This window comes from Aythya ferina (genome assembly GCF_964211825.1).
Source record: "Aythya ferina genome assembly, chromosome: 2".
In the NCBI taxonomy this organism is placed as follows: Eukaryota; Metazoa; Chordata; class Aves; order Anseriformes; family Anatidae; genus Aythya; species Aythya ferina.
This window is the reverse complement of record NC_140297.1, coordinates 70,740,255-70,764,378: the sequence shown is the minus strand read 5'-3', so window position 1 is coordinate 70,764,378 and position 24,124 is coordinate 70,740,255. Positions and strand designations below refer to the sequence as shown.

General features: G+C 45.8%; 1 protein-coding gene across 5 annotated transcripts in view; it reads left to right on the top strand.

The window, feature by feature from the left end:
- The window catches only part of RREB1 (ras responsive element binding protein 1), a 124,804-nt gene that overhangs the window by 87,414 nt on the left and 13,266 nt on the right, over positions 1 to 24,124 (top strand). For all 5 annotated transcript variants that reach the window (XM_084508229.1, XM_084508231.1, XM_084508232.1 and 2 more), the window contains 2 exons: positions 9,487 to 9,676; positions 11,590 to 14,329. In XM_084508229.1, coding sequence (XP_084364355.1) covers positions 9,487 to 9,676; positions 11,590 to 14,329 — 2,930 coding nt within the window. The remainder of the gene's footprint in view (positions 1 to 9,486; positions 9,677 to 11,589; positions 14,330 to 24,124) is intronic.

Here is a 24,124-nt window from a genome sequence, read left to right as displayed (position 1 = left end):
CACACTCCGTTAAGTGTGGTGTTGCTTACAATAACAGGATTTGTTTCTGCTGACTTTTTTTATAGGAACCAAGCAGACAGGAAAAGAAAAAAAAAAAAAGACATTGCAGGGTGTGAAAGACACTGCCTGCCTCAGTCACTGAGCTGACCTAGAGACCAGTACCAGTAGATGCCTGTTGCCATGAATGGATTCAGGGTAGATGAAGTTTTCTGACCTTTTACAGAGCATGTCCAAACAGTGATATGATCTATTAAGCTCCGTAGCTTGCCAAATCCCAGGCATATTTTCACAAGAACAGCAAAAGCAGTTCTCTTGCTCCAGGGTAATGTACTTCTGTAAAACTTCCAAGCAAAGAACCAACAGCCATTCACAGTCTACCTTGTTCTTCAAACTAGCCTACCCAAGTTTTGCTGAAACTTGTAAAGTCAGATTGGCTGGAGGTGAACACCCCCATAGAAAGCTGTTGTTTTGAACAGTTAGATCAGTAAAAGATACAGCAACAGAGCAGCTCAGGACCTGGAATGAAAAGTGTCAGGACACCCTGACCATTGGAGTTTGTTGTCATCTGCCTGCAGTTTTGCCAGGGTAACCGCTGTGAGCTCAAGTTTCTGAAAACACTCCCAGGTAGGAAATGCTGCTGTGGTGGCCTGGTGTAACATGGCTTTGCTCAGAAGGAAGGTGTATAACTTCAGTGCTCTGAGAATGGTCTCCTTGACTCTGTGGGTAAATTGTTTCATGAGATGTTGCATGGAGCTTGTGATTCAGTCAGTCTCGTCACCAGGCTCCCCCCTTTGCCAGCACACCGCTGTTCTTCAGCACATGGTGTCAGGTGGTCGGATGGTACTTGTCCTGCACCCCAATACTAGCCATTTTAGCTAATGCACATGAGCAGCCTATTTTAAGTAAAGTCAAAACCAAGTGGATTTTGAGTCAAAATTATTCCAGGTACTTAGAATGTTACATGTTCATTGCCCAGTTACCGTTCTTCACAGTGGTTCTCTACTTTGGTTTTGGGGAGATAAAATACCCAGGAAAATAAAATACTTATTTTAAAGTGTACTGAGATTATTATTTCATTCTTTGCCAGCAGTAGAAAAGACTAGTACAAGACTGAGTTGTGTACAGAGCAGCAATGTGACTGAGTAAAAGTACATTGTACAGGATGTAAAAACAAACAAACAAAAAAACACCCCCCCAAAAAAAACACCAGAAAAAGCCCCTTAAGTTTCATTCCTGTTTTTGCCAATGCCTACTTAAGCAACTTTAGGAATTCACTTTCTCTCCTTATGTAGTACAGAATAATCCTGCTGACTTCAATTTTGTGAAACACATTGCTTTCTACACACAGTCATCATTTTGTAGGAAGGGGGTGTTAGTGACACTGAAAAATTAAGAGTGAATGTGTTTGAAAACCAAATGTTGTATGCAATTTTTATTATTTGTGAGCCAAAACTACAGGTTTGTGGTGAGAAGAGAATTTTCTTCCTAGTAGTTGACATCACTGTTACTGGAAGCAACTTTGAGCATGAATGACAAGTAGTCTTCATGTGGCATTGTGAAATACCATACTTTTCCATCTTGATCACAAGCATTGGTGTGTGCATAGATAAGTCTCATTTGTTGTTTGCACTTCAAAATATGAAACTTGAGCTCTTACTATGCTGCTGGATAATTCTGAGGTTGTTGTAACCTGCACAGCTGTTGAATACAGAGAAAGAGAGAGAGGGGATGCTCTAGCATGGACGTGTCATGGACTCCTTGACCTTTGGTTTTGGCACTCTGTAGCCCTGACGCTTCCCTTCTTAGTCATTGCTTTAGGTTCTACCAGCAAGGATAATTTATGTAGGAATGTTTGCTAGAGTTACCAAGTGCTAACTGCTCCAAGACTTCTTAAAACCAAGGACAGAGACACAAGGGTCAGTTGTGTGGCATTGCCAGCTGGGCCAACTCTCCTGTGCTCAGAAAGCTGCTTGCTTGCTTGGTACCTGGCTGAGAAAAACTAGGAACTGAATCCTGATCTCTGTTCCAAGCATATTCAGTGCAGGAGCAACTCCATGAGCCAGCTGTTGGCAATAAAATCCAGCTCTGGTGAATAGTGGGATCAAAAATATGGCATGGTACAATGCAACTCTTAATGCCCATAAGGCAAAGGAGGGGGTGTGCAGGAAAGCTGGTGAGTGCATCCTTTTACTGAGCAAATAAAAAGGGGAAGTAAAATCTGTGGGTTGAGCATCTGTCTGTATGCTGTCTTGCAAAAGCAGACCAGAATTGCATTTTAAGTACTTTCTGAAGTTTCTGCTCAGAAGAGAGAGATGGGAACCATCTGAAGAGCTGCGCAAGTCCGGCTCCATCCCAGAAGCGGTCAGCTCACACCACGGAGCTCATTGTGCCACAGGACTGGGAGTCCAGAGCAGCCGGGTAAAAATACCAGATAGTGAATGGACACAAGGAGTGACGCTCTCATGTGAAGCTGTGTGGTGTGTCACATGGTGGTGAATATCTTAGCTCGGTTACCAGAATAGAAAGTGGGTAAAATGCAAAGCTGACTGCAGAGGAAAGCTTCTCGTAAAAGGGAATACAGGAGGGAAAGAGGGCTGAGCCAAAGTGGGTTATTAGCATGCCTGTCTGGTCCCGATGACCAGGCTTTGTTTATACGCACACTCTCTCCAAGTACTGGCTGCTGCTTATTGTGTTAACAGTCATGTCTGCGTGCTGAGCATAGCTTACCTGTGAATGTAGATAAGGGCAAGTGTGTTCAGTCCAGATTCGGCTGCGCCCATTTGTGAGCCCTGTTGTCACCAGTCGATGGTTGTAGGATAGCCAAGTGCCTGTAGATGTGTTTCTTCTTACGTGACTTGGTGAGAAGCGTTAGTTTTATTTTTTAAAAGCCTGTTGGACATGCACAGACAGTTCATTACAGTGTTAGGGAAAAGTGAGATCTTTTTTTCTGATTTGTCTTTGCTCACACACAAAGGAAGTTGAAAGATGTCACAGATGGATATTTATGCCAAAAATGGCTCGTGCCTGCTTTCTAAACCGTCTGGTGGCCGACCCCACTTGAGGTGCTCTGGCAGTGTGAGTCACAACACCCCAGGACTGGTGCTGGGACTGGTGCTGGCTGGTGCTGCGGCATGCTGACAGGTCTCTGAAGCACGGCAGCACCCCGCTTCATACCGGGCCCACATCGGCTCCTGCGCGATACTTTTCTCGCCTGGACCAAAGCGCGGCTGCAGGAATGCGCACAGCGTTGGGCATCCCCCTATAAATAGAAGGCCTGGCAGGGTGGTTTCAGCTTTTGCTACAGCCAGGCATGGCTTCTCTGGGGGAGAGGATGAAAGGGAGATACGGGATATGCTGGGAGCAAAGTCAGACGCACAGTGGGGAGGCAGGAGATAGGACAAGTTAAGATAAGTCCCTCCTTCATGGGAGGCAGCAAGCCCTGCAGTTGCGGTCCCCTGTGCACCTCTCGGGAGCTGGCTCCCTGTGCTGTCGTGCAAACCCCATAGCACAGACCTGCAGCAGGGTTCCAGCGGGGTTTGCCCCTGTTCTGTGCTGGCAGGAGGGAGGAAGAGTTGTGGGGCTAGGAAGAGGTGGGGGAGCAGCAAATCCCTTGGGGCTGGACACGCTGTGATGCTGGGGGGTACCCGCAGGGATCCCTGGGAGGGAGGCAGGAGCAGCGTTCACAGCGCTGCTGCTTTTCCATCACTCATCTGCAGCAAGTGGGGGAGATTAGTGCAGCTGCTGGATGTTGTTTCCCAGGGCCCTGGGTGTGGAGGCCAGGAAGGGTTTTTCATCCAAAAAGAGATGAGTATCTGGACCTGGGTGGGGTTGCACAGGAGCAGAAACCAATTTGCTCTCTCTCGTCTCCCTCCCCTTGCCTTGCCCCAAAAGAAGTGAGAGAGAAGTAAAGAAACCTTTCTCCTGAAGGGGAATACATCTGTAACCTGACATTTGAAAGCCCTTATGTGTTTTAAACCATCCCTTCTCCACCCCCATGCTCCTCATCAGTCTCCTCTGCAGCGCTTTGCTGGCGGTGGCGAGGCTGGGAGGCTGCTCCCATCCGTGGGGCAGGCAGCAGGCAGCTGGAGGCAGTTGCCCACCCTTCTCTCATGCCTACTTCTAGGCACATCCCTCCGTGGATGGGAGCCCAGCTGTGTTCATTTTCGGTCAGGGTAGAGTTTCCTTTGCTCATAAGGAGAGCTGCACTAATGTGAGGCAGAAAGGAGAATAATATACAACGAGGGTGGAAATTGATTTAGGGTGCCTATTAGAGATTTAAGAGGGAGGAGTTAGGTGATTTAACAACCTAACTGTGTATTAATGACTTCTGTCTCAGGATATGTTTCATCCTTGCTTTGTTTTCCTTGCTTCTGTTTGTGGCAGTTGCTAAAGAGCAGAGTCAGGAAAGGAAAAAGAGGTACCAAGCTTTTTATTTTAGATAAGGCCTAGAAGTTTATTTGGTTTTACTTGTTAATGCCCACAAAGTGTGCAACGCAGTGTTAGTGAGCTATATGGGTGAAGACTACAGGTTTTGGTCTACTCATGAATGTTTTCAGATACCTAAGTACAAGAACACTACAGAGCACTTTTCCCACAAGTCTCAGATGAAGCTGAGTGTGCTACGTGTTTAATACCTTGGTGAGAATGATGGATATAACTATTTGGCATTTGAATCTTGACTACTGAAATGCAAAATCTGTAAGGATCAAATTAAAAGCCTTTGCTATTTGACTGCATCACCCGTGATAAAAACCAGGGCTGATGAATTTTGCTTAAAATTTGTCATTTGTCTCTACATCTCCTTTCTAAAATGTCTTTCCTTTTCCTAAAAAAAAAAAAAAAAAAGCAAGCTACTATTTTCATTGCTGGCAAATTGGAATTGGCCGAGAGGGGAGTGTAATGCAAGGCAACAGGCATTACTTATGTAAACTTTTCTTGCATAGGTGCCGCTTGTCCTAAGTGTAGCAAATCCTGGCTTGCCTCTTGAACAAGCTGCACAAAGGATTGACTATTTCTTAAAGCATGTTAAAATGCTTTTATATCCTAATTAGCATTACAGATTTCAAGAATATTAATTTATTTTAATGGAAAGCTTTTTAATGGTGTGTTTTTACATAGAAGCTTTGTCTGCATTTTCAAAAAAAAAAAAAAAGTGCAACAGTGTAGTAATAATTAAACAGACTCGCCTGGTGTGATACGTGGACTGAGCACCAAGGTCAGTCTGGTCATTGCACTGTCATTGCAGTTGCCTTAGGCTTCTGCTTTTGTGTTTCAGCAGTTCTCTTTTTCTCAGCCACTTGATTTGTGCACCTCTGTCAGCAAGCCGGAGCCTAGCGTTGCACTCGCTTCATACAGGTATGAATGACTGTAACGTAAAGGCTACTGAGAGTGGAGCTCACTGGAAAGCAGTCTTAGCTGCTAACAGCAGGTTTTGCTTATAATTGAATCTCTGTTTGGAACCGAACGGCTTTCCTCTCTGTTCTGTAATCATATTTATAGAAGAATGGAAAATGGTGGCCAATGCCAGCAATCACATGATAACACGACAGCTCTTACTTGGTACATCTGGAAACTTACCTTGCAAGTACGGTGCTTTTATCTGCACTCAGGTGTTGAGCCATTGCTCTGCCTGTTCTGCTAACACCCTCAGAACCTGTTCCCATCTCTGTTCTTTGCAGTCATACCATCCCTGTTTGACTTGGCACTACACGTGGGCAGACTTGTGAAACTGTAAGGAGAGGGGTTTTGTTTTGTTTAAGTTCATCATGAGCAAAGTATTACCATATGTTTCAGATGCTTTATTTGATATGCTGGACTTTTCAGACTTTCCACATTAATTCTCCATTTTTTAAAAAGCAGTTTAAGCAAGATGAAGAAAAATGTCCGTATCACCTAGGATTCCTTTCTCCTTTGCTTCTTAAACTGTGTTTCTGGATTTAAAAATATTGTAGGTATTGATATTACTTAAAGAAGGAAAATAGTACTGATGTCAAAACAGTAATTAATGGCTAGGCTTCCTTAAAAAAAATTAAAGCTGCCAGTCAATGCATTGTTAGGCATGGCAGCCTTCTCCAATTTAAATTAACACACGAGTTAGTCAATACAGCACAATGCTTGCCTTAACTAGTTCAGTTTTGAAGCTCCATACCTGTAAGTTTTCCTTGGAGGTGGTACATGTCCTTATCTACATCTGCAGTGCTAATTGTATTCAAAGCTTATTTAATGTCACTGGGGAGAAACTCAGATTCCCGTAGTCCCTGAGGTGCAGCAGGGGGAACTCAACAAAAAGGCACGAGAAAAAAAAATTAGTGCATGCGGCTGGGCGACTGGGCGCTGCATCTGAATTAGCCAGCACCCATACTGGAATGACGAGCCCAAGTGAGGTCTGCAGGGCCTGAGGGACTTCCTGGGGCCAGCAGCTTGGTGGCACCCCATAGCACCAGGGGCAGCTTCACGGTGATGTCCTTCGTCCTCGGTGGGTGGCTGGGGCACAAGGTGCCAGCCAGGGCGCTGGAGCTCGCCTGCAGTGCCTGTCCCAGAGGGGCTGCCCCAATTGTTCCCCCTGAGGGCTTTCTCAGGCAGATTTTACTCCATCTCTCTGAACTCCTCACAAACAGGTGTTATTGGGGTTGGTGCTGGCATCTGGGAGGCGTTAGGGCCAGGACCATGGAGGAAGGGGCACGCTTTCCCCCTGGGGTACGAGGATAGCAGTGGGTGTCCATGGCTCCAGTGTGGTTCCCTAAGCTGCAGCACCAGCCGAGCTGAGATGGGCAGCACTGATGCTCCCTGCAGTGCCTGCATCTTGAGATGACAGGCATGATTTATCTGCTTGTTTCTTTATTTTTTTAGCCAGGATCTTGGTTTCGGCCTAATGGGAAAAAAAAAAAAAGAGTTCAATCTTTTTTCCTGACTTTTTGCTTGATCCCAACAAGAAAGAAAAAAAGAAGACTAAGGAGGAAAGAGAAAAACCCAGAGGAGTATTTAATTGTATGCTTTATGGAAGAGAGAAGAACACGTATGCCTTTTTCAGAAATAAGGATTTTGTTTTGGGGGAGGGAGGGAGGTTCTTTTTGCATGAAAACACCATTTTTAAATTGCAGATTTTTACTCTCCTGAGGCGTAATAGTTGATACAGGTGTACTGCGAAGGCCTTTCACACGCTCTGAAAAGATCTGGTCTCGGGTGCAGCTTTTGACGGGAGCCCTAGGTAAAGCAATGCTGAAAATCAGCCTGCCACGGCCAGTGCAGGGAGCGCGGTATGGATGAGGTGCCTGGGGGGCTGGCAGCTCGCCCAGGAGCGCTGGCTTCTGCTCAGCCCAACCCCTGGGGGCACTGTGGTGGGTGCTGGCTCTCCGGGAAGGGAGCTCTGCAGTCCCCTCCGCTGTAGCTGTGCCTGCCCCGTCACACGCAAGGGGACACGGCCAGCACAACGGGTCACCGGCCCAGGGGAGGCCAGGCACATCAGGGACCCCTGGAGCTGCCTCGAGGCTCCCAAGGAGAGGGCGAGGGTCTGTGTCCCTCCGTGGAGCAGCTGGGCTTGCTCATGGTCCACGTGCTGAGGTACCAGGAGGAGCGTGCCAGAAGCGCTGCTTGCTTTCACAGCGGGCTTTTTCGCCACCTCTAAAACAGGGTTTGTTCCGGCAGCACGCGAGTTCTTGAGGTGGCTGCCCTAACCCTGTGGTGCCCTCCTTCCCCCAGTGGTTTTGGTGGTTGTGTGTTATTGTTTTCCCCGAAGATGAAAGCTTTGCATCACGGAATAGGTACTGCCTGTTAGCGGTACTGCCAGGCGAGCTGTCCCGGTGCTCGAGCAGCGCTGCACGTTGGCATTGCCCCCACACCACCAGAGACGGCTGTCACATTTAGCAGGTCTCTTTAAGGGAACACTTGCCTTGTAAACGGCTGTGGCTCTGTGTTTAAAGGAATGCCAGCACTATGCTGGCAATGATTATAAAAAGGTAGGATGCGAGTGAATTGACAGGGGAGATAAAACAGATTAAACCTGCAGTGCATAATATTTATGTCCCAGCCTTCTGGGTACCGTGATAACAAAAGCAGTGGTACATATACTTCACACTTGCCTCTTTCACCACTCAGAGACTACGAGTCCGATTGCTTTGTGAGTGACTCGGTTATCTCCTCATTTTCAGGGAATAAAAGAGGTCTGTGGAAGTTTATGTAGTGATAAAAAGAACAACAATGGGAGTTTGTTAGGGACAGGACAGGGAGGGGGTTGTTTCAGGATTTTGTCAGAACTCATTTCTAATTGCAGGATGTTTTCTTAATGAGTAGGCACATGTCCTTTTCCTTGATGTGGAAGGCAAAGACGGTATGGGGAGAACTAAAGAGGGGAGAGACGTGAAAGACTCCTAGTGCAAATAATATTCTCAGTGACACAATCTGTCCGCTTCACATTCACTGGTACTCTCTTCCGTGAAACTCAAGCGTTGGTCACAAGCTGGAGGTGTAACCACGAGGAGCCGTGTTGAGTGAAGCTGTGTGTCACTTGTTGGGTTCAGAGTGGACGTGCTCTGTCGTGCTGCAGGGCTCAAGCACCCGGTGTTTAAAAGTGCTTGTTTGCTGACACGTTGGCCAAATGTCGCTGCATAGTCCTTGCTGCCTCGAGCATAGCTGCGTTTCCCGTACCTTTGATTGTTTCATGCAAGTCTACCGTGCGCAGGAAACTTTTGTTTGGATGAATGTGTGAAGAGAAGTGAAGAAAAATCCTGTGTGGACAGGAGAAGATGTTTCTTCTGCATTTTGGGGGGCTCACGCTGTCTGCGATGGACATATATGAGTGTCAGAAGTCTTGAACGTGTTTCAGGTCTTCCTCCTGGCCCTCCTCCCCTTCAAGAAGCATGCATTTTTCTTTTATAGAAAGTTTATTTGTCGTAAAAGCTTTGAGAAGAATCAGTGGAAGTTTATGGAAAGGCAGTGCATTTGGGGAAAATTCACATGCAGGAATTTGAGTGGTATGCAGTAGCATGTTTTAAGTAGTAGTTAAAAAGGTGCTACCTAGCCATTTGCAGCTGTGTGCTGTCTAGGTCTGTTTTAGCCTTTCCTTGTCACTAATGTTCTTTGTTATTGTTGTTTTTTATCTTAACAGTACTTTTAAGTAAAAACTTGGGGAAATGAAATGTTATAAAGCCATTGAAATATTTTATGTTGGATAATGAGGAAAGTTGTCAGAAGGTTGTAATCTTAGCTGCCACTTCACTGTCTGCCCACGTGTGATGTTCAGTTCTCATTTGCTCTATTCTTTGAACTTCCAGTGAACTTAATAGCCAGAAGCTGGTAGAAAGTGACTGTGATTGAAATGGTCTTTCTGTGGCAATAGTTTTCTGACGTGCTGTGGCCTTGTTCTCCATTTAGCAGGTTCTTAGTACCATGGGGAAAGCGGAAGGAGGCCAGCCTAATGTGAGACGAATGCTAGTCCTTATGCTTGCAGCATTCCCTAAGTCATTTTTATTTTATTCCTTTCCTTTCCAGGTGTGACATCTGTTGCATTACCTTTCGTACTCATCGGGGCTTGCTGCGCCATAATGCAGTTATCCACAAGCAGCTTCCCAGAGATCCCACCGGAAAGCCTTTTATTCAGAACAACCCTTCAATTCCAGCAGGCTTCCATGACTTGGGATTCACGGACTTCTCCTGTAGGAAGTTCCCCCGCATTTCTCAGGTACACTCTGTTCTTAGTAGCTTAAGGTACCAGCTGATACTGTGCCTGTTTTCTGAATTCATTGAAAGACTTGACCTTGATCCACCAGAGGCTGGATATACCATACTCCGTGGAACCCACGTTACTGCTCTCTGCCTAGGCTTCAGACACTTCCTTTCCTTTTTCATCTAAAGAATATTCACCTCTTTCTTTCTTTCCTTCCTCCTTCCTTCCTTCCTTCCTTCCTTCCTTCCTTCCTTCCTTCCTTCCTTCCTTCCTTCCTTTCTTCCTTTCTTCCTTTTCTTCCTTCCTTTTCTTCCTTTTCTTCCTTTCTTTCAGTATTCCAGTGGGTAACTATTGGTATGAAGATCTATATGTGTATTTTAAAGGAAAATGGTGGTGGTGGTAGATCCTTGCCCTTCCCATCCTGCCTATTAGTTCTCTCCTTCCTCAAACCATTTCACATCTAAAATCAATAGGGAGGAGACATGGAAGGGAAGGCATTATTTATTTTAATTTACAGCAGCAAGGATGTAGTTGTGGTGTGAAATATTTTTATCATGAAAAACTTTGGGAAATCATCTTACTTACAAAAGGGTGACCTCTTCAGTGACTTCTTCATGAAACATCCCCAAATACATTGCTACACATTTGTGCTACATTCCTTATATGAGGTTTGAACGTTTTGCACCTTTGAGGGGAAGAGACTAGGAAAAGGCATGGGGTAGCCTGTAAACATTTTTTCTGAGATCTTTAAAGCTTTCTATTAGATTATATTATTCCTCCTTCTTTCAAACTTTGCCTGTCTTAGTTATTGTGGGTCTAGATGAAGTTGCTTAACTACTTAAAAAAAAACAAAAATAGAAATCAACAGCACAATCCAGCAGGATCGTGCTTATTCACAATCTGTACTTTTCTTACTCTCCTTGGATTAAAACATTGATTTCCAGCTCTCCTGGCTGCAAGGTGCTAGACCTGAAATTTGTCACCAGTCCAGGAGAACATGTACGTCATTCTGTAACTCTAGTAGAATTTTGATGTAAAAGTTGCATATTGAGGAGGAGAGAGGACTTTGTAAGCAAATTGGTTTTATTTTATTTGTGGCAGTCATTTGAAGTTACTAATGGATTTGAATGTTGGGACTGCCGTTTTGTAATAGTTCTGATTGCGCTGAGAGGCATGACCTACAAGTTAGCAGAACAAAGCATGTACGGTGTACATAAAGATCCTACCAGCCCTATACTTAAATTATCACTTGTGCTCTCCTTTGGCGTGGAACATTTGCCACATATGAGCCATCTGGGTAGCATTCAAATATAACATTTACATTTATGATCATTTTCAAGGACAGGCATAAAATCTGTTTGTGAGTTTAGTATTTTTCGTGGGAGAATGAATGTAATCAGACTTGACTAACCAAAAGCCTGTTTGTTTTGGTTTTGTGTTTCATTGATTGGCTTTGAGGGATGTTATTTTATTTTATTTTTTTTTTCTGTTTTCCCTTCTTGGATGCTTTTTTTTTTTTTCCCTTCCAGTGTCTTTGTAGTAACAAAGCTAACGGAGGTGATTTTACTTCCCAACTTAGAGGTGTTAACTGGATAGTCCCCTGAAGCTACCGTCCTGTCAATGAAGAGAGGGGATTTCTAGAAGGGCAGTTCAGGGTAGAAAGGTATTTGAGAGCCTCAGTAGCTCTCTGAAGGAGTTTGCCTCTATAGAAGGGAAATTTTGGAGAATCAGCCTCTAATATAGATACACCACTTAGGTGTCTGAAGGCTGTGGAGTAGTAATGTTTCCATGCTAGCTAGGTGGTGGCTGCTCTAAACTCCTTAACTTGGACACTAGAAGAGAGTGTGAGCTGGTGTAGTTTTGCAGTAGCTTGTGGTGCCTTTGCCAGATGGAGGTGTCTACTCTAAATATTTCTGCGTGTCTTGCAGGTGTGGTGTGAAACGAATTTGCGAAGGTGCATCAGCGAATTCCATCGGTTTATTTGCGAGACGTGTAACAAGGCATTCCCCATGCTTTCGGCACTCAAACTGCACACAGAAACTCACGTGATGGATCAGGGAAGAGACAAGCACAAGCCACAGTCCGCGACCCCACCTGGCGAGAACCCAGACCAGAAAGCCTTCATGGCATCCTTGGGCCTACAGTACACCAAAGACATCAAGCCTGTCAAGCAGGAGGACGATACACAAGACGAGGTCCAAGAAATGCGGCTCAGAGCACTGAAGAGTAACCTACCTCAGGAACCCGGCAGCACCAGCCTGCTCAGCCTCTCTCCCCTGGAAGCTGCCTCCATGGGAGGGTCATTTTCAGTCCTCCCCCCTACAAAAGAGAACATAAAGCTTCTCTCACTGCAGCCTTTCCAGAAGGGTTTTATCATCCAGCCTGACAGCAGTATTGTGGTAAAACCCATCTCCAATGAGTCTGCCATCGAACTGGCAGACATTCAGCAGATCTTGAAGATGGCTTCCTCCGCTCCTCCTCAGATCAGTCTTCCTCCACTTTCTAAGGCACCTTCTGTCCCCGTGCAGTCCATTTTCAAGCATATGCCGCCACTGAAGCCAAAGCCTTTGGTAACGCCCCGAACAGTTGTCGCAACTTCTACACCTCCTCCTCTCATCAGTGCCCAGCAAGCCTCCCCTGGCTGCATTAGCCCAAGCCTCCCACCGCCTCCTCTGAGGCTGATCAAGAACTCGGTGGAGTCCTCCTCCAACTCTCACCTCCCCCAGCCAGGAGCCAAATCAAGTCCTTCCTCGCAGTTGCTCCTCCAACCCAAAGTAGAGCCTTTAACTCAGCATGAGATGAAGACACAGCTGGAGCAGGACAGCATCATTGAAGCTCTCCTGCCCTTGAGCATGGAAGCCAAGATCAAGCAAGAGGTGACGGAAGGGGACCTCAAAGCCATCATCGCAGGGGCAGCAAACAAGAAAGCCCCAACGATGAGGAAAGTCTTGTACCCATGCCGTTTCTGTGACCAGGTGTTTGCCTTCTCTGGTGTCCTGAGAGCTCATATCCGTTCTCACCTGGGTATTTCCCCATACCAGTGCAACATCTGTGACTACATTGCGGCTGACAAGGCAGCGCTGATCCGGCACCTGCGGACACACAGTGGGGAGAGGCCTTACATTTGCAAAATCTGCCACTACCCTTTCACAGTTAAAGCCAATTGTGAGAGACACCTGCGAAAGAAGCACCTCAAAGTGACCAGGAAAGATATAGAGAAGAACATTGAGTATGTCACCAGCAACGCCGCAGAGATGGTGGATGCCTTCTGCTCCCCGGACACGGTGTGCAAGCTGTGTGGCGAGGACCTGAAGCATTACCGGGCCCTCCGCATCCACATGAGGACGCACAGCGGCTGCCAGAAGAAGAAGCCGTTTGAGTGCAAGGAGTGTGGCACAGCCTTTTCAGCCAAGAGGAACTGCATTCACCATATCCTCAAGCAGCACTTGCACGTGCAGGAAAGGGAGATTGAGAATTACATCCTGGCGGTGGACTGCAGCGCCCAGGAGGGCCACGCAGATGCTCCTTTATTGGAGGACAGCACTTACATGGACCGCAAGCCCATCACGCCTTTCCTGGAGCCACAGAACGGCTTCTTGCTTGGGACATCATCTCACGTTCCCATCAAACTTGAACCTGCGGGCAACTTCCCGATGGATTTTGATGAGCCGCTGGATTTCTCTCAGAAGAACAAAAGCCTGAGTGCCGTGCAAGTGAAACAGGAGAACCTCTTTGGCTCTTCTCCCCTGTCCCTCTATGATTGTTCCATGGAGCCCATTGACCTGTCCATCCCCAAAGCCCTGAAGAAGGATAGCGATGTCCCAGGTGAAGCCAGGAATCAAGAGCTGTCTTCTTCTGGGAACAGTGACGCAGCCTATAACTGTCAGCAGTGTCCTCTGGCCTTCGGCACCAATGGGAACTCAGAGAAAAACAGGGCTGCCAGACATCCCCAGCCACTGAAAGGTTCATTGCATTTGACTGTCCCGATCATTTCCCCAGCTCTCCTTGGCAGTTCTGCCTTGCTGAGACCCTTGAGGCCTAAACCACCACCACAACCTCTCTTGCCAAAGCCTCCAGTAACTAAAGAGCTGCCACCGCTGGCTTCCATCGCACAGATCATTTCGTCTGTGTCTTCTGCTCCTGCTCTGCTGAAAACTGAGGCTGCAGATGCCAGTCCCAAGGCAGTGAGCAGCTCCACTGGGTGTGACAAATCAGGGAACGCCAAAGCAAAAGTGACAATCGTGACCGCCGTTCAGAGAGACTCCAGCCTTCCCAGTGACCTGACTCAGGTGTGTGACTCGGAGCAGTCTCCCATCGCCGACACTGGGCTGGCTAAGAAAAGAGGTAGAAAGAAAGGAACGAAAAATAAGCCTAAATTGGGCAGTGGTGTGGATCTGGAGTCAAGTGGGGAGTTTGCCAGCATAGAGAAGATGCTGGCTACCACAGACACTAATAAATTTAGCCCATTTCTGCAGTCCACTGACAATTTCAAGGAAGAAAGCGGCAGAAATGGAACAAGTGAGGACGAAAAGGAAACTGCCGAAGATAAGCTGCTGAGAGGGAAGAGGAATGCTTACTCAGACTGCCTTCAAAAAATCCCCTGTCCTTCCTGTCCTCGAGTCTTTTCATGGCCAAGTTCCCTGCAGCGGCACATGCTCACTCATACAGGTAAGAGTGCCTTATCCTGGAGGGGGCCTGTAGCCTGAGAATTTTCCTCATTAAAGGGTCTCCCCATGGAGGAATCCTCCTTTCTTGTCCTCTCTCTGATGTCTGAATCATGTTCTTCGTTATTCTGCAAAGCCTCAGCTGTTGCAGTTGCATTGTGGTGGTGTTAAATTTTTTAGTAATGGAATAATCTCTGTGGCTTTGAGTATCAAGGGGGCAAATTAAACTGCTAAACCCAGTTGACTTCAGCAGCGTAACTTAGCGTACATGGAAGAAGAATTTGGTTTCAGGTTTTCTATTATTACTGTCTCATCTTGACCGTGAACATGTGTGCTGAATATTTTATTGTGCCTTACGTGGTTTGTTTGGCCGCATCCAGTGGCTGTTTGTCTACTTCAGTAACGATAAAAACATCCCATCAAAACGAGAGCAAATAAATGCAGAATTGTGGCAGGAAAGGAAAATAACTTAGCGTTTAGCATTTCTTTTTCTTGCGGTGGCTTTTATTTGACAGATCAAAGGAAGTGAATGCAAGAAATATCATCCCAAACATTATGCAGCAGCTTGCCTCTAGGAGATGTTTCTTCTTAGTGTTGACACAAGTAAAGGTGGGCTTACGCCCTGGGGCATGGAGGTGTGTATGGAATCTGTAGTATTGTGCTGGTGAGTAAGTAACCTCAAACCGAGGGGTAGACAAAAGGAGGACCTGGGGAGGAAGATTTGCTCTAGCTTTGGGGTTCTTCTTCATTCTTCATTGTAATGGAAGTAGTGTGTTGAATGCTGTGTCAGTTTGAAGTCCACTCTTTTTTCCACTACACTGTAACAATTAGATAACCCAACAGTAGATTCTCATCCTGCTTGGAGAGGAAGAGGACGAAGCTCCGCTTGCTGTTGCTCCCTTTGAAGTCAGTCACAGTTGTTGATATTGTTCTCTTCATTATGCAATCTCAACTCATGTTGTAAAGAGTAAAAGTTAGGAATATTTGTAAGAAGCTTCTGGGAATTGAGTACAGACTTTATTTTCTTTTTTGTTTTCCCCTGAAGTAGTTGAGTTTTCATGAAGCAACAGATTCATGTTGGTCCTAAATGGGAACCCTGGAGAGGTAAAGAGGTTAGCTAAGAGGTTTAAAGGCAATCTGAGCTGTGGAGCAGCCCCTGTTACTGTTTGCTTTGAGTGACACAAGGATGTAACTTGCAAGGTATCTGTGCAACAGTGAGGCTATTGTTTTCTGGCCTGCACAGACCAAATTCTGTCATCTTACTACGTATATATATGGTTTGCTTTCAGTGGTGAGGGAGAACTCTTTACTCGTATCAATTGTTTTCTAACACCCTGCCCTCCAAAAATAATACATCGTTACTGAAGAACTGTTCATGAGACAGAAAACAATGAAGGGAGGTTTTGCCCAGACTAAGGGGGTTGACCTGCTTATTGATGGCAGCCTTCCAAGGTAGCAGCACTGCTGTAAACCCTGAATGAAGACAGGAAAAATGCACTTGGCCGTGAGCTATACTGGTAAAACCTGCCTCCCCTACCATAACTGGGCTTGGAAGGAGACACCATCCTTTCAGAAAGCCTGTGCTGCAGTCCCCACAGGCAGGACACACAACTGCAGCAGTAGCAGGGTTGGGTCCTCGGTGCAGGTACAAGATTTTGGTGATGGCACAGCAGTGGCACTAATCAGATTCAAGCTGGTATGCGCTGGCACTGCTAATAGCGAGCTCTTTCTAATCATTGTCAGAGCAGTGCTGAGGGAGATTTGGTGCTGGAGAACCACTCTGCAGCTAGCTGTGGTCCTGGGGCATCTCCTTTCAGGTGACTCTAGCACTTTGTCTCTAAACTGGGAGTCCACAGCAGCTCCCCTGTGGCAGCAACGTAGATGAGACTGACAGGAGGGAAAGGGGAAAGGTAAGATAGGAAAGCAGAGGAGGTTTAGGCCTGGAAGGATGCATTTCTTCTGTCCCCACCTGTCGCACAAGCAGTGACTTGTTAGATAGCTCTGTTATTTAAAGGGAGCTGAGGAAAGATTTTGATCACTGATCTTACTGCAAAGAGAAGAAGTGAACTTTGTTGTTTGAACTGCTGCTCCCTAACCTGGGGAGGGAAGAGGCCAAGATAAGCTGATGTGAGTGTGCTAAGTGGGAGTCCTGGTGATCTGCTCCCAAAGCACGTGCGCTGGGTACCTGGTCTGTAGCGAAGCACTGCAGGCAGGCTGGTCTGTGCCCCAAGATTCCTGTGGTACGCTGCTGTGAGAAGGACAGCGCAGTCGTATGAGCTCAGAAGTGGCAACCAGCTCCATCCATTTGTAGGGAAGGTGATCTCAGGATAATTTGTGCCAGGGGCCTGAGCTAATGAGTGAGTGTGGCTGAGGAAGAGGTACATCATTTTGAGCATTTAAGCAGTATAGGTATTACCAGTTCTACAATACTGCCTTTATAGTACGACATGAAAAGATTTTTACAAGCATGTCTTCCACGTTCAATAAAATTTCAGCATGGAGGACTCCTTCCATGTGGTGTCAAGGTTACATTTACCTTTTGTGAAAGGGCACAAACGCACATTGCTACCAGTAACCCGTATCCTCCACGCAGCCAAAAGTCTCTGATAAAAGCCTTCACACTGCTCAGTCTTGCCTCAACACCGCTATGTGTTTTTACTTCAAAAGCATTTCCCTGGGAAGCACACACCTTCTTTGTTGTTTTTGATTTTAATGCAAAGCTCACCAAGTGGGGCACTGGGAATTTGGCACAGCTTGTTTTTATACAGTGTTTAACATGGTACCTGTGTTTTGTTTGAACATGCTTGAACGCTTGCTTTTAATGCTTTCTTTCTCTTGATGTCGCCTTATTTAATTTTCTCTTCTATGTTCAACTCAGTTTGCCTTTCTGTCTTGCTTTTCTCTCCTGCTCTTGACTTTTTTCATTCTCAGAGCAGCAAATAGGATGTGCCCTGCAGATGATGCAGTTAATTTTGCTGCCTTTATGGTGTGTGAATCAGACTAGGTTCAATACAAAATGAAAGTAATGGTCCTTTTTGGCCATTAATAACAGATATTAATTAATTAACAGATATTAACATTATCTGATTAACAGATTAACAGATATTAAATAACAGACATTAATACAGATAACTTAGATCTATTTGCAGAGAATCACTTGAGGGTGTATTCAGAGCAATTGTGCCAGGCCATATTTGGCCCAGCATTGTTGTTTGTAGTAGGTAAGATGTAATGGCAGAGGTGGTTCTTTTTTTTAAAAAAAAACAAAATAAAACAAAAACAACAGATAGCTATTGGCTTGCCAAGCATGCAAAATAAATACTTATCATAGAAATTAAATGGACAGAAAAATATCTATAAACAAAATAAATGAATAAATAAATAGTATACAGTTATGCCTAACCTGTGAGCTTGAATGTTTCCTGTTGATGGGCAGATGCAAGTTGTAAAATAGGATCAGAGGGGATTTTATTCCTTGCTTTTACAACTTAAGTCAAAATAGAATTGTAGACATCTTTTATTTGCAATATTGCAATGGCAATAATGCATTTCCACTAGTACAGCGGTGGGAGGAGATGTATTCATTAAGGAATGATCTTTTTACATTCTGTGATTGTTTACATGACCTATTATTTTGAAAAAGACTGCCTTCAAATGAACGACTTCATGAAGTGTCCGGCCTAGAATAGGCTTGCTGTGCTGCTAAACAAGTTCTACAATCACTTCTGCATCAGTACACAGATGCAGATGTATTTTAATCCAACTCATGACCATTCTTATGTAAAAAGATAATAATAAGAAAAGCAAATCACATTGCATTTTAACCATAACTGCTTCGATTACCTTCCAGTAAGTTTATATATTTTATCAGAAGAGCAGGTGCCATTAAGGGACAATATGGGAAGCAAGGAATTCTGCTTTTTTGATTTTTTTGTGTTCCTTTAAAGGTGACATTTTTGTAAAGCAGTGTAGTTTCCGTTTGGGAATAGGAATGTATTCCTGGGGGGGGCGGGGGGGATGTTTGCACAGTAAGCAGGGTATTTGTTTGGGTTTTGAGACCTCGAGTTGGGATGTTTGTGTGGAAGGAAGACTACCTTATCTGTTGTAGTTATTGGTCCATATGACAAATACTTGGTAGATACAAAAGTTTTCAAGTCTGAAAATATGAGAAAATTGTGACCTGGGATGCAGGTTGTGTTTCAAGCAATTAATCCCCAGCTAATCCTGTCATTGCATGCTTGAAAAAATATGTGGAAAGGAATTGGGCTATCATGAAGGAGAAGGATTTCTGCTGAACTTTGAAGTTCTGTTCTGTATTTGCATTGTGAATAAAGCCAAATAAAAAGTGCAGAAAGTGGTGGTATTCGTAGCCATAAATTTATGGTTGATTTAGCAGGCATATAAAAAGAAAGAGTGAGTGACTTGAAAGCCTGCAAAAAGCAGTGCCTTGAAACTTCTAAAAAGTTGTGTTAACACTGCAAGAAAATGAAGAGAAAGAAACAACCTACATGAGTTGTCCGCAAGATACAGGGAATCTCTCGTTCAGGTTGAGATGTTAATTAGGACAGATCAAACTCGTGGAAGATTAAAGTGAGAAAAGTACCCACAAAGTCATATCAAAGAGGCTGCTGGTTGTATGTTTGCATGTGTGTGTGTGCACGTGCATGTCTGTGTTCAGGGGTTTGGTGTGAGAGGGGAAAGGTTTGACAGGAGCAGATCTTTTACTTTTAACCATCCTCACAACCTCTTTCTTCATCACAGAGACGTCTTGAAGGGCAACTTCCCTCGTTCCACTGTGTGATCCTGGCTTTTCTTCTAGACGGTCCTGTACTCAGTCCCTTCCCTTGTTTTAGTCATTTAAATGAATTGCAGACATGAAAAACTTTCTCCTGTAGGGAAGTAATTGATAGTTTATTCAATATATGGGGCTTGATTCTACTGAAGTCTATGGGAAGATGCCCAGTGGCTTTGATGGAAGTTGTGTAAAATTCAAACGTGTGAGAAACATCTCGGGAGATGACCTGTTATTGAAAAGCTTGCAATGAGCTTGTTGTAGCAGGTCAACTTTGACTAGGGATTTTTTTTTCCCCCCACAAGAGCAGAAGAGGATAAAATTTGGTTGCGAAAGGCTGGTCTCAGAGATTACTGACCAGGTGACTCAAGAAAGAAAGGGAGGGAGAAAGCAGTAAAGGGGAAAAATGAGAGAAAAAAAAATAAAACAGAAAGAAAAACACAAGGAGATTTCTTACTACACGTTACAAGCACAGATAAGCACACTGTTTTCTTGTGTCAGGTCATGAGCCTCCATCCCATGTCAAAAATACGTTATCTTTTCTACCAAATCTAACAGAAGTTGCACAAACCTGGAGTTGCCATCTGCTCCCTGGGGAGAAACAGGCTTATTCCCCAGTGTGAGGAATGCTGGATCTCCCCCTAGAGCAGGCAGCTCGCCCAGGTTGTTCAGAGCGGCAAGAGCAAGTTGTGTTAGTTGTACTGAGTGCTGTAGAAGAGCAAAGCGTAAAGATGGAAGAAACGTCCTGCTGCATTAGAGCAGTGGTCCATGCAGCTGTGTACTCTCTCTGATGGTATCAGTAAGATGTGCTATTTAGGGTGAGCTTGTGGGCCTGGCCACTTCCTGCAGTCTGTGCCTCTTGTGCTCTGCCAGCATCCGCAACCACTGCATTGGGGTTGCATCTGGGAGGGCACATCCCTGCCCACTCCCTTCAGTACCTGTTAAGGGTCCGGCTTTCTGTCGTTCTCTCCGATTGCTTTCTGAACCTGCTGATGCTGTCTGCCTCTGACCTCACATACGTGGTGTCAAGCTCCAGAAGTTCAGTACCTACTGTGTAAAGAAATATTTTTTTAAGCCGATCCCCTGCGAGCTTCAGAGAGCCTCCTTTTGTTCCAGCACTGCAGGATTCAAAGCTCTGTTGGTTGCTCTCTTTGCTGCCTTTGTGATTTGCAGACCTCAATCTTATCAGCCCCTTCTCTCTGCCAAAATTAGGATCTCGAGCCTTTCTGGTGTCTCCTCACAGGGCAGCTGCCCCATCGCTTGGATCAGGTTTGCTCTGCGCCTTCTGCATCCCAGCTATGTCCTTCTTGTGGCGCTGAGACCAGAACTACATGCACAACCTGAAATGAGGGCACATCAGGCCTTTACACCTCAGCAAAGGGACACCCTTTGTCTTGCTTTCAATACCCTTGCTTGTGATACCCAGCGTTTTTTGGCTTTATTTTGGCTGCTGATGCAGGCCAAGGCAATGATCCTGGGGAACTCTGAGAGATGGCTCTGAGACCTCCTGCCTAAGCATACTGCCTGTACCACCTTCAGCATCACGTAGGCGTGGTTCAGGTTACTTTTTCTAGGTATTTTTTACTTTAAATTTGTCTGCACCAAAACTCACTTGTCATCTTTTGAGAGTTTTGCAATAAAGGAGACCACCTGTCAGATCACACAAGGCTTTTTGTTGTGGGCAGGTGAGTGGCATTCAGAAGAAGGGGTGAGCAGACATGAAGCCACGCTGGGTGCAGCAATTCAGTGTTCTTCTGTGCTGGCCAAATGGAATCGATGCACGGAGGAAGCTTGGCAGAAGGTGGTGCACATCCCCTCCCTGGAAAGGGCCGGCACAAAGCAGCCACCTCCAAGAGAGGCAGGGCAGCGGTGTGTCACTCTGGGTATGTTTCATGGAAGATTTGTTGAAGTAACAAATCTAAAAGCAGCAGGAAGTTTGTTCAGAAGAGCGTGCCGTCCTCACTGCCTCTCTCATCCTTTCTCTTCCTTTTGTTACGGCAGGTTGCATTGCAGTGATTCAGACGCAGTCTTTCAGGTCTCGGTGCTAGTCTGGCAGTAAAATCTGCCGTGCTGGAGGCATGTTGCGACGTGAATTGCTCCTGCCTAGCGCGAAGGACGAGGCTGTCTGGTTACCATGCTAACGGCCCGGCACAGTTAGGGGCTGCTGGTGCAGCTCGGTATCCGGCTGTCACGTGGGCTGATCCTGCCCATGCAGACAACAGATGGTTGCAGCCTGGGAGAGGAAGACTCATGTTATAACACGATCCCCTCGCGGAACAAAAGCCTGCAGGAAGCGCTCTGCGACAATCTTAGCGGTGGGACGAAGCCGCAGCGCCCTAACGGGGTCTGGTGGGAGCTTCCCCTGTAGCCAGAGGGATGCTGACAGCAAGGAAAGCCTTCCTAAAGTTGCTCCGGCGAGCGCTGGGGTGACACGTAGGATGTGCAGGACATTGGTGGAAGGTAAATGTTGTTCTTAGTGCTTGTGCAGGCGGCGCTGGGCTGGTCAGAGTGGTTCGACCTGCCCCCGGCAGACAGAGCCTTGGGCCACGGTTGGATAACACAAAGCACTTCTCGTAGGTACTGGCTCGACCTGTTCCCAACTGTTCATCCCCACAGCTGTAACTGACCCAGCTGCCCAAAAAAATGAAAAGGGCAAGGGGAGGGACCGGCAGTCGTGAGATCAGTTCCCGGATCCGGCTCGTGGTGCAGCCCTAAAAAGAGCACATTGATGCAGCCGAGGCGTGGAGCTGGCAGCATCTCCTGGGAGGCGCTGGGGATGGATGCTGTTGAAATTGGCTTTGCCATCAAACGCTTTGTGTCTTCAAATAGCAGCTTCAGAAAGCAAGGAAGGAGCCCAGCTCATGTGCTGGTAGCGTTACCACGTGCACTTTGTAGCATGGCTGAATATTTCTAGCAGGCTTCACCAGCTGGTGTTTAATCATGGGCCAGAATCATTCAGCAGCTTTGGACCTGTGGTCTCCCTCCACTGTCCAAGCAAAATGGATTTCAGAGTCAGTGGAAGTAAATTACAATTTGATGCTGTGGCTCAGTTTAAAAAGGGCCATTTCTCTTTTTGTTCTGGGTGAGCAGCGTGGTTGGGAATCACAGGAGAAGCCCTGCGAAGGCTAGACCTGCATGTGAATCATAGTCCAGATTGCACTGTGTGCTGAAAGGAAAGGGAATGAAGGGAGATGCATTTGGTCTGCCCTAAAGGAAGCGGAGAGGAAAGCTTTAAGATGAGGTGTAAGACAGGAAGTGCAATTCAATAGAGTGTCATTGGGAACAAGTTTATAGAGGGCTTCTTTTGGTCTTGCTTTAAACTGAAAGGAAAAACAGGATGGTGGCTTTGAATAGGAGTCAGGCAATGTGTGTAAGCGATGGGGCTCATGCGTGTCCTTGCTTGGTGGAGCAGAAGGAGCAGCCTGACGACAGCTCCTGACACAGGAGGAGAACATCTAATCCAGGAGGGGCGGCTCGCAGCGCTCGGGCCAGGGCAGACTGCTACAGCTGCACGGTGGAGCAATTCAGTGAATCGCCCACTTTCATCACGTTAAAGCAAGCCTGCCCTCGCCTCCTTAGGGCTTTCTGAATGCTCCTTTCTTGCGACAAAATGTAGTCGATGGAGGCGAGATGTGGGATGGGAATGGGGTAAGGGATTATCCGTTACGTAATTCAGAAAGACACTTTCCTAAGGAAGGATCAATTTCTTTAAAGAGCTTGCTTCTGATGTGAGACGGTCAAAAACAACTGCTCTGTGCTAACTAGGCAAATATTTACGAAGTAAGTATGCTCAACAGTGAATTTTCCGATTAGCGTTTAGCAGAATTCATCTTTGCTCTAGAAATCTGCCACTCTGTGATCCCCACAGAAATCATGTGAGCCCTGGTTATAGTGGAGGACTTTTTGTTTTTCCAAACTGTTGTAGCTGTCTGTACCTCTGAACTACATTTGTGGTTATTTCCTAGAGGACAAAGGGCTTGAAACTGCATTTTCTGTCAGGCAAAGTTTAACAGCCACTCTGGAGCTGTGGCTCATGGCAAAGCAAGAGTTGCTTAGTGCAGGAGTGAGTGGCAAACAGAAGAGCCATGAAGTTGGACTGAATGCTAGAGCTGTTGTGTAGAAGATACTGAGGAGATGATATATAACTTCCTGAGTGTATTGCCAGCTCTGCATAAAACTGCCTTTCTGATAAACAGGAGAATTCAGCATGAACTGAAAGTCTCTGGCCTTTTTCCCCCCAGTTCAGTGCAGATTTCCACTTGCTAGGTGCAGTCAGATCTGGTCCTGAATGCCTTTGTTTGTGTTGGTGAGTTGAACTGCTCACTTGAAGGTAATGGGGGATCCCAGCTTGTGTGAAAGGCAAACAGCATCGTGCTCTTTATCTGTTCTCCAGAGTTTTAGTTTCAACCAGCTGTTTCATTTAATAACCCATTTCTTTTCCAGATTTGGTTCTCTCCTTTTTCCCCAGATGTGTTCAGTTCCCTTTACTTTAAAAAGTCCTTTTCTATCTTTAATGTTTTCATTTCCAAGAGGCATGCAGATATGACCGAAGATCCCTCAACCATGGGCAAATTAAATATTTAACTTTGGGTATGATTTAAAGTGATGTAATGAAGGTGGCTAAATGTTAGAGTGTTTACAATAAAAATGGACAAAGATAGCCCCCATGTTTTTGCAAGTTGACTGCAGGTTGGAAAGATGTTCTCCGAACTGCGCGTAGAAGTAAGAGCAACACGGTGCGAATTCATAAAAGGTACCAAATTTACTAATCTGCTACCACCTAGTGGTGGCTGCGGCTATCGTAAAAAAAAAAAAAAAAAAAAAGCTGGGGTTATTTCAGTTAACATAGGGAAAATAGTAAGTCATTGGCTCATCTGACTGGTAATGCCAGCTGCTTGTCCAACATTCATTTCCAGTGCTCTGTCTGCTCCAGTTTTGAGCATTATTTATGTGATGGGTTTGCTGACATTTCTCTTGGGATGTCAGGAGTGTTTGGCAATAAACACT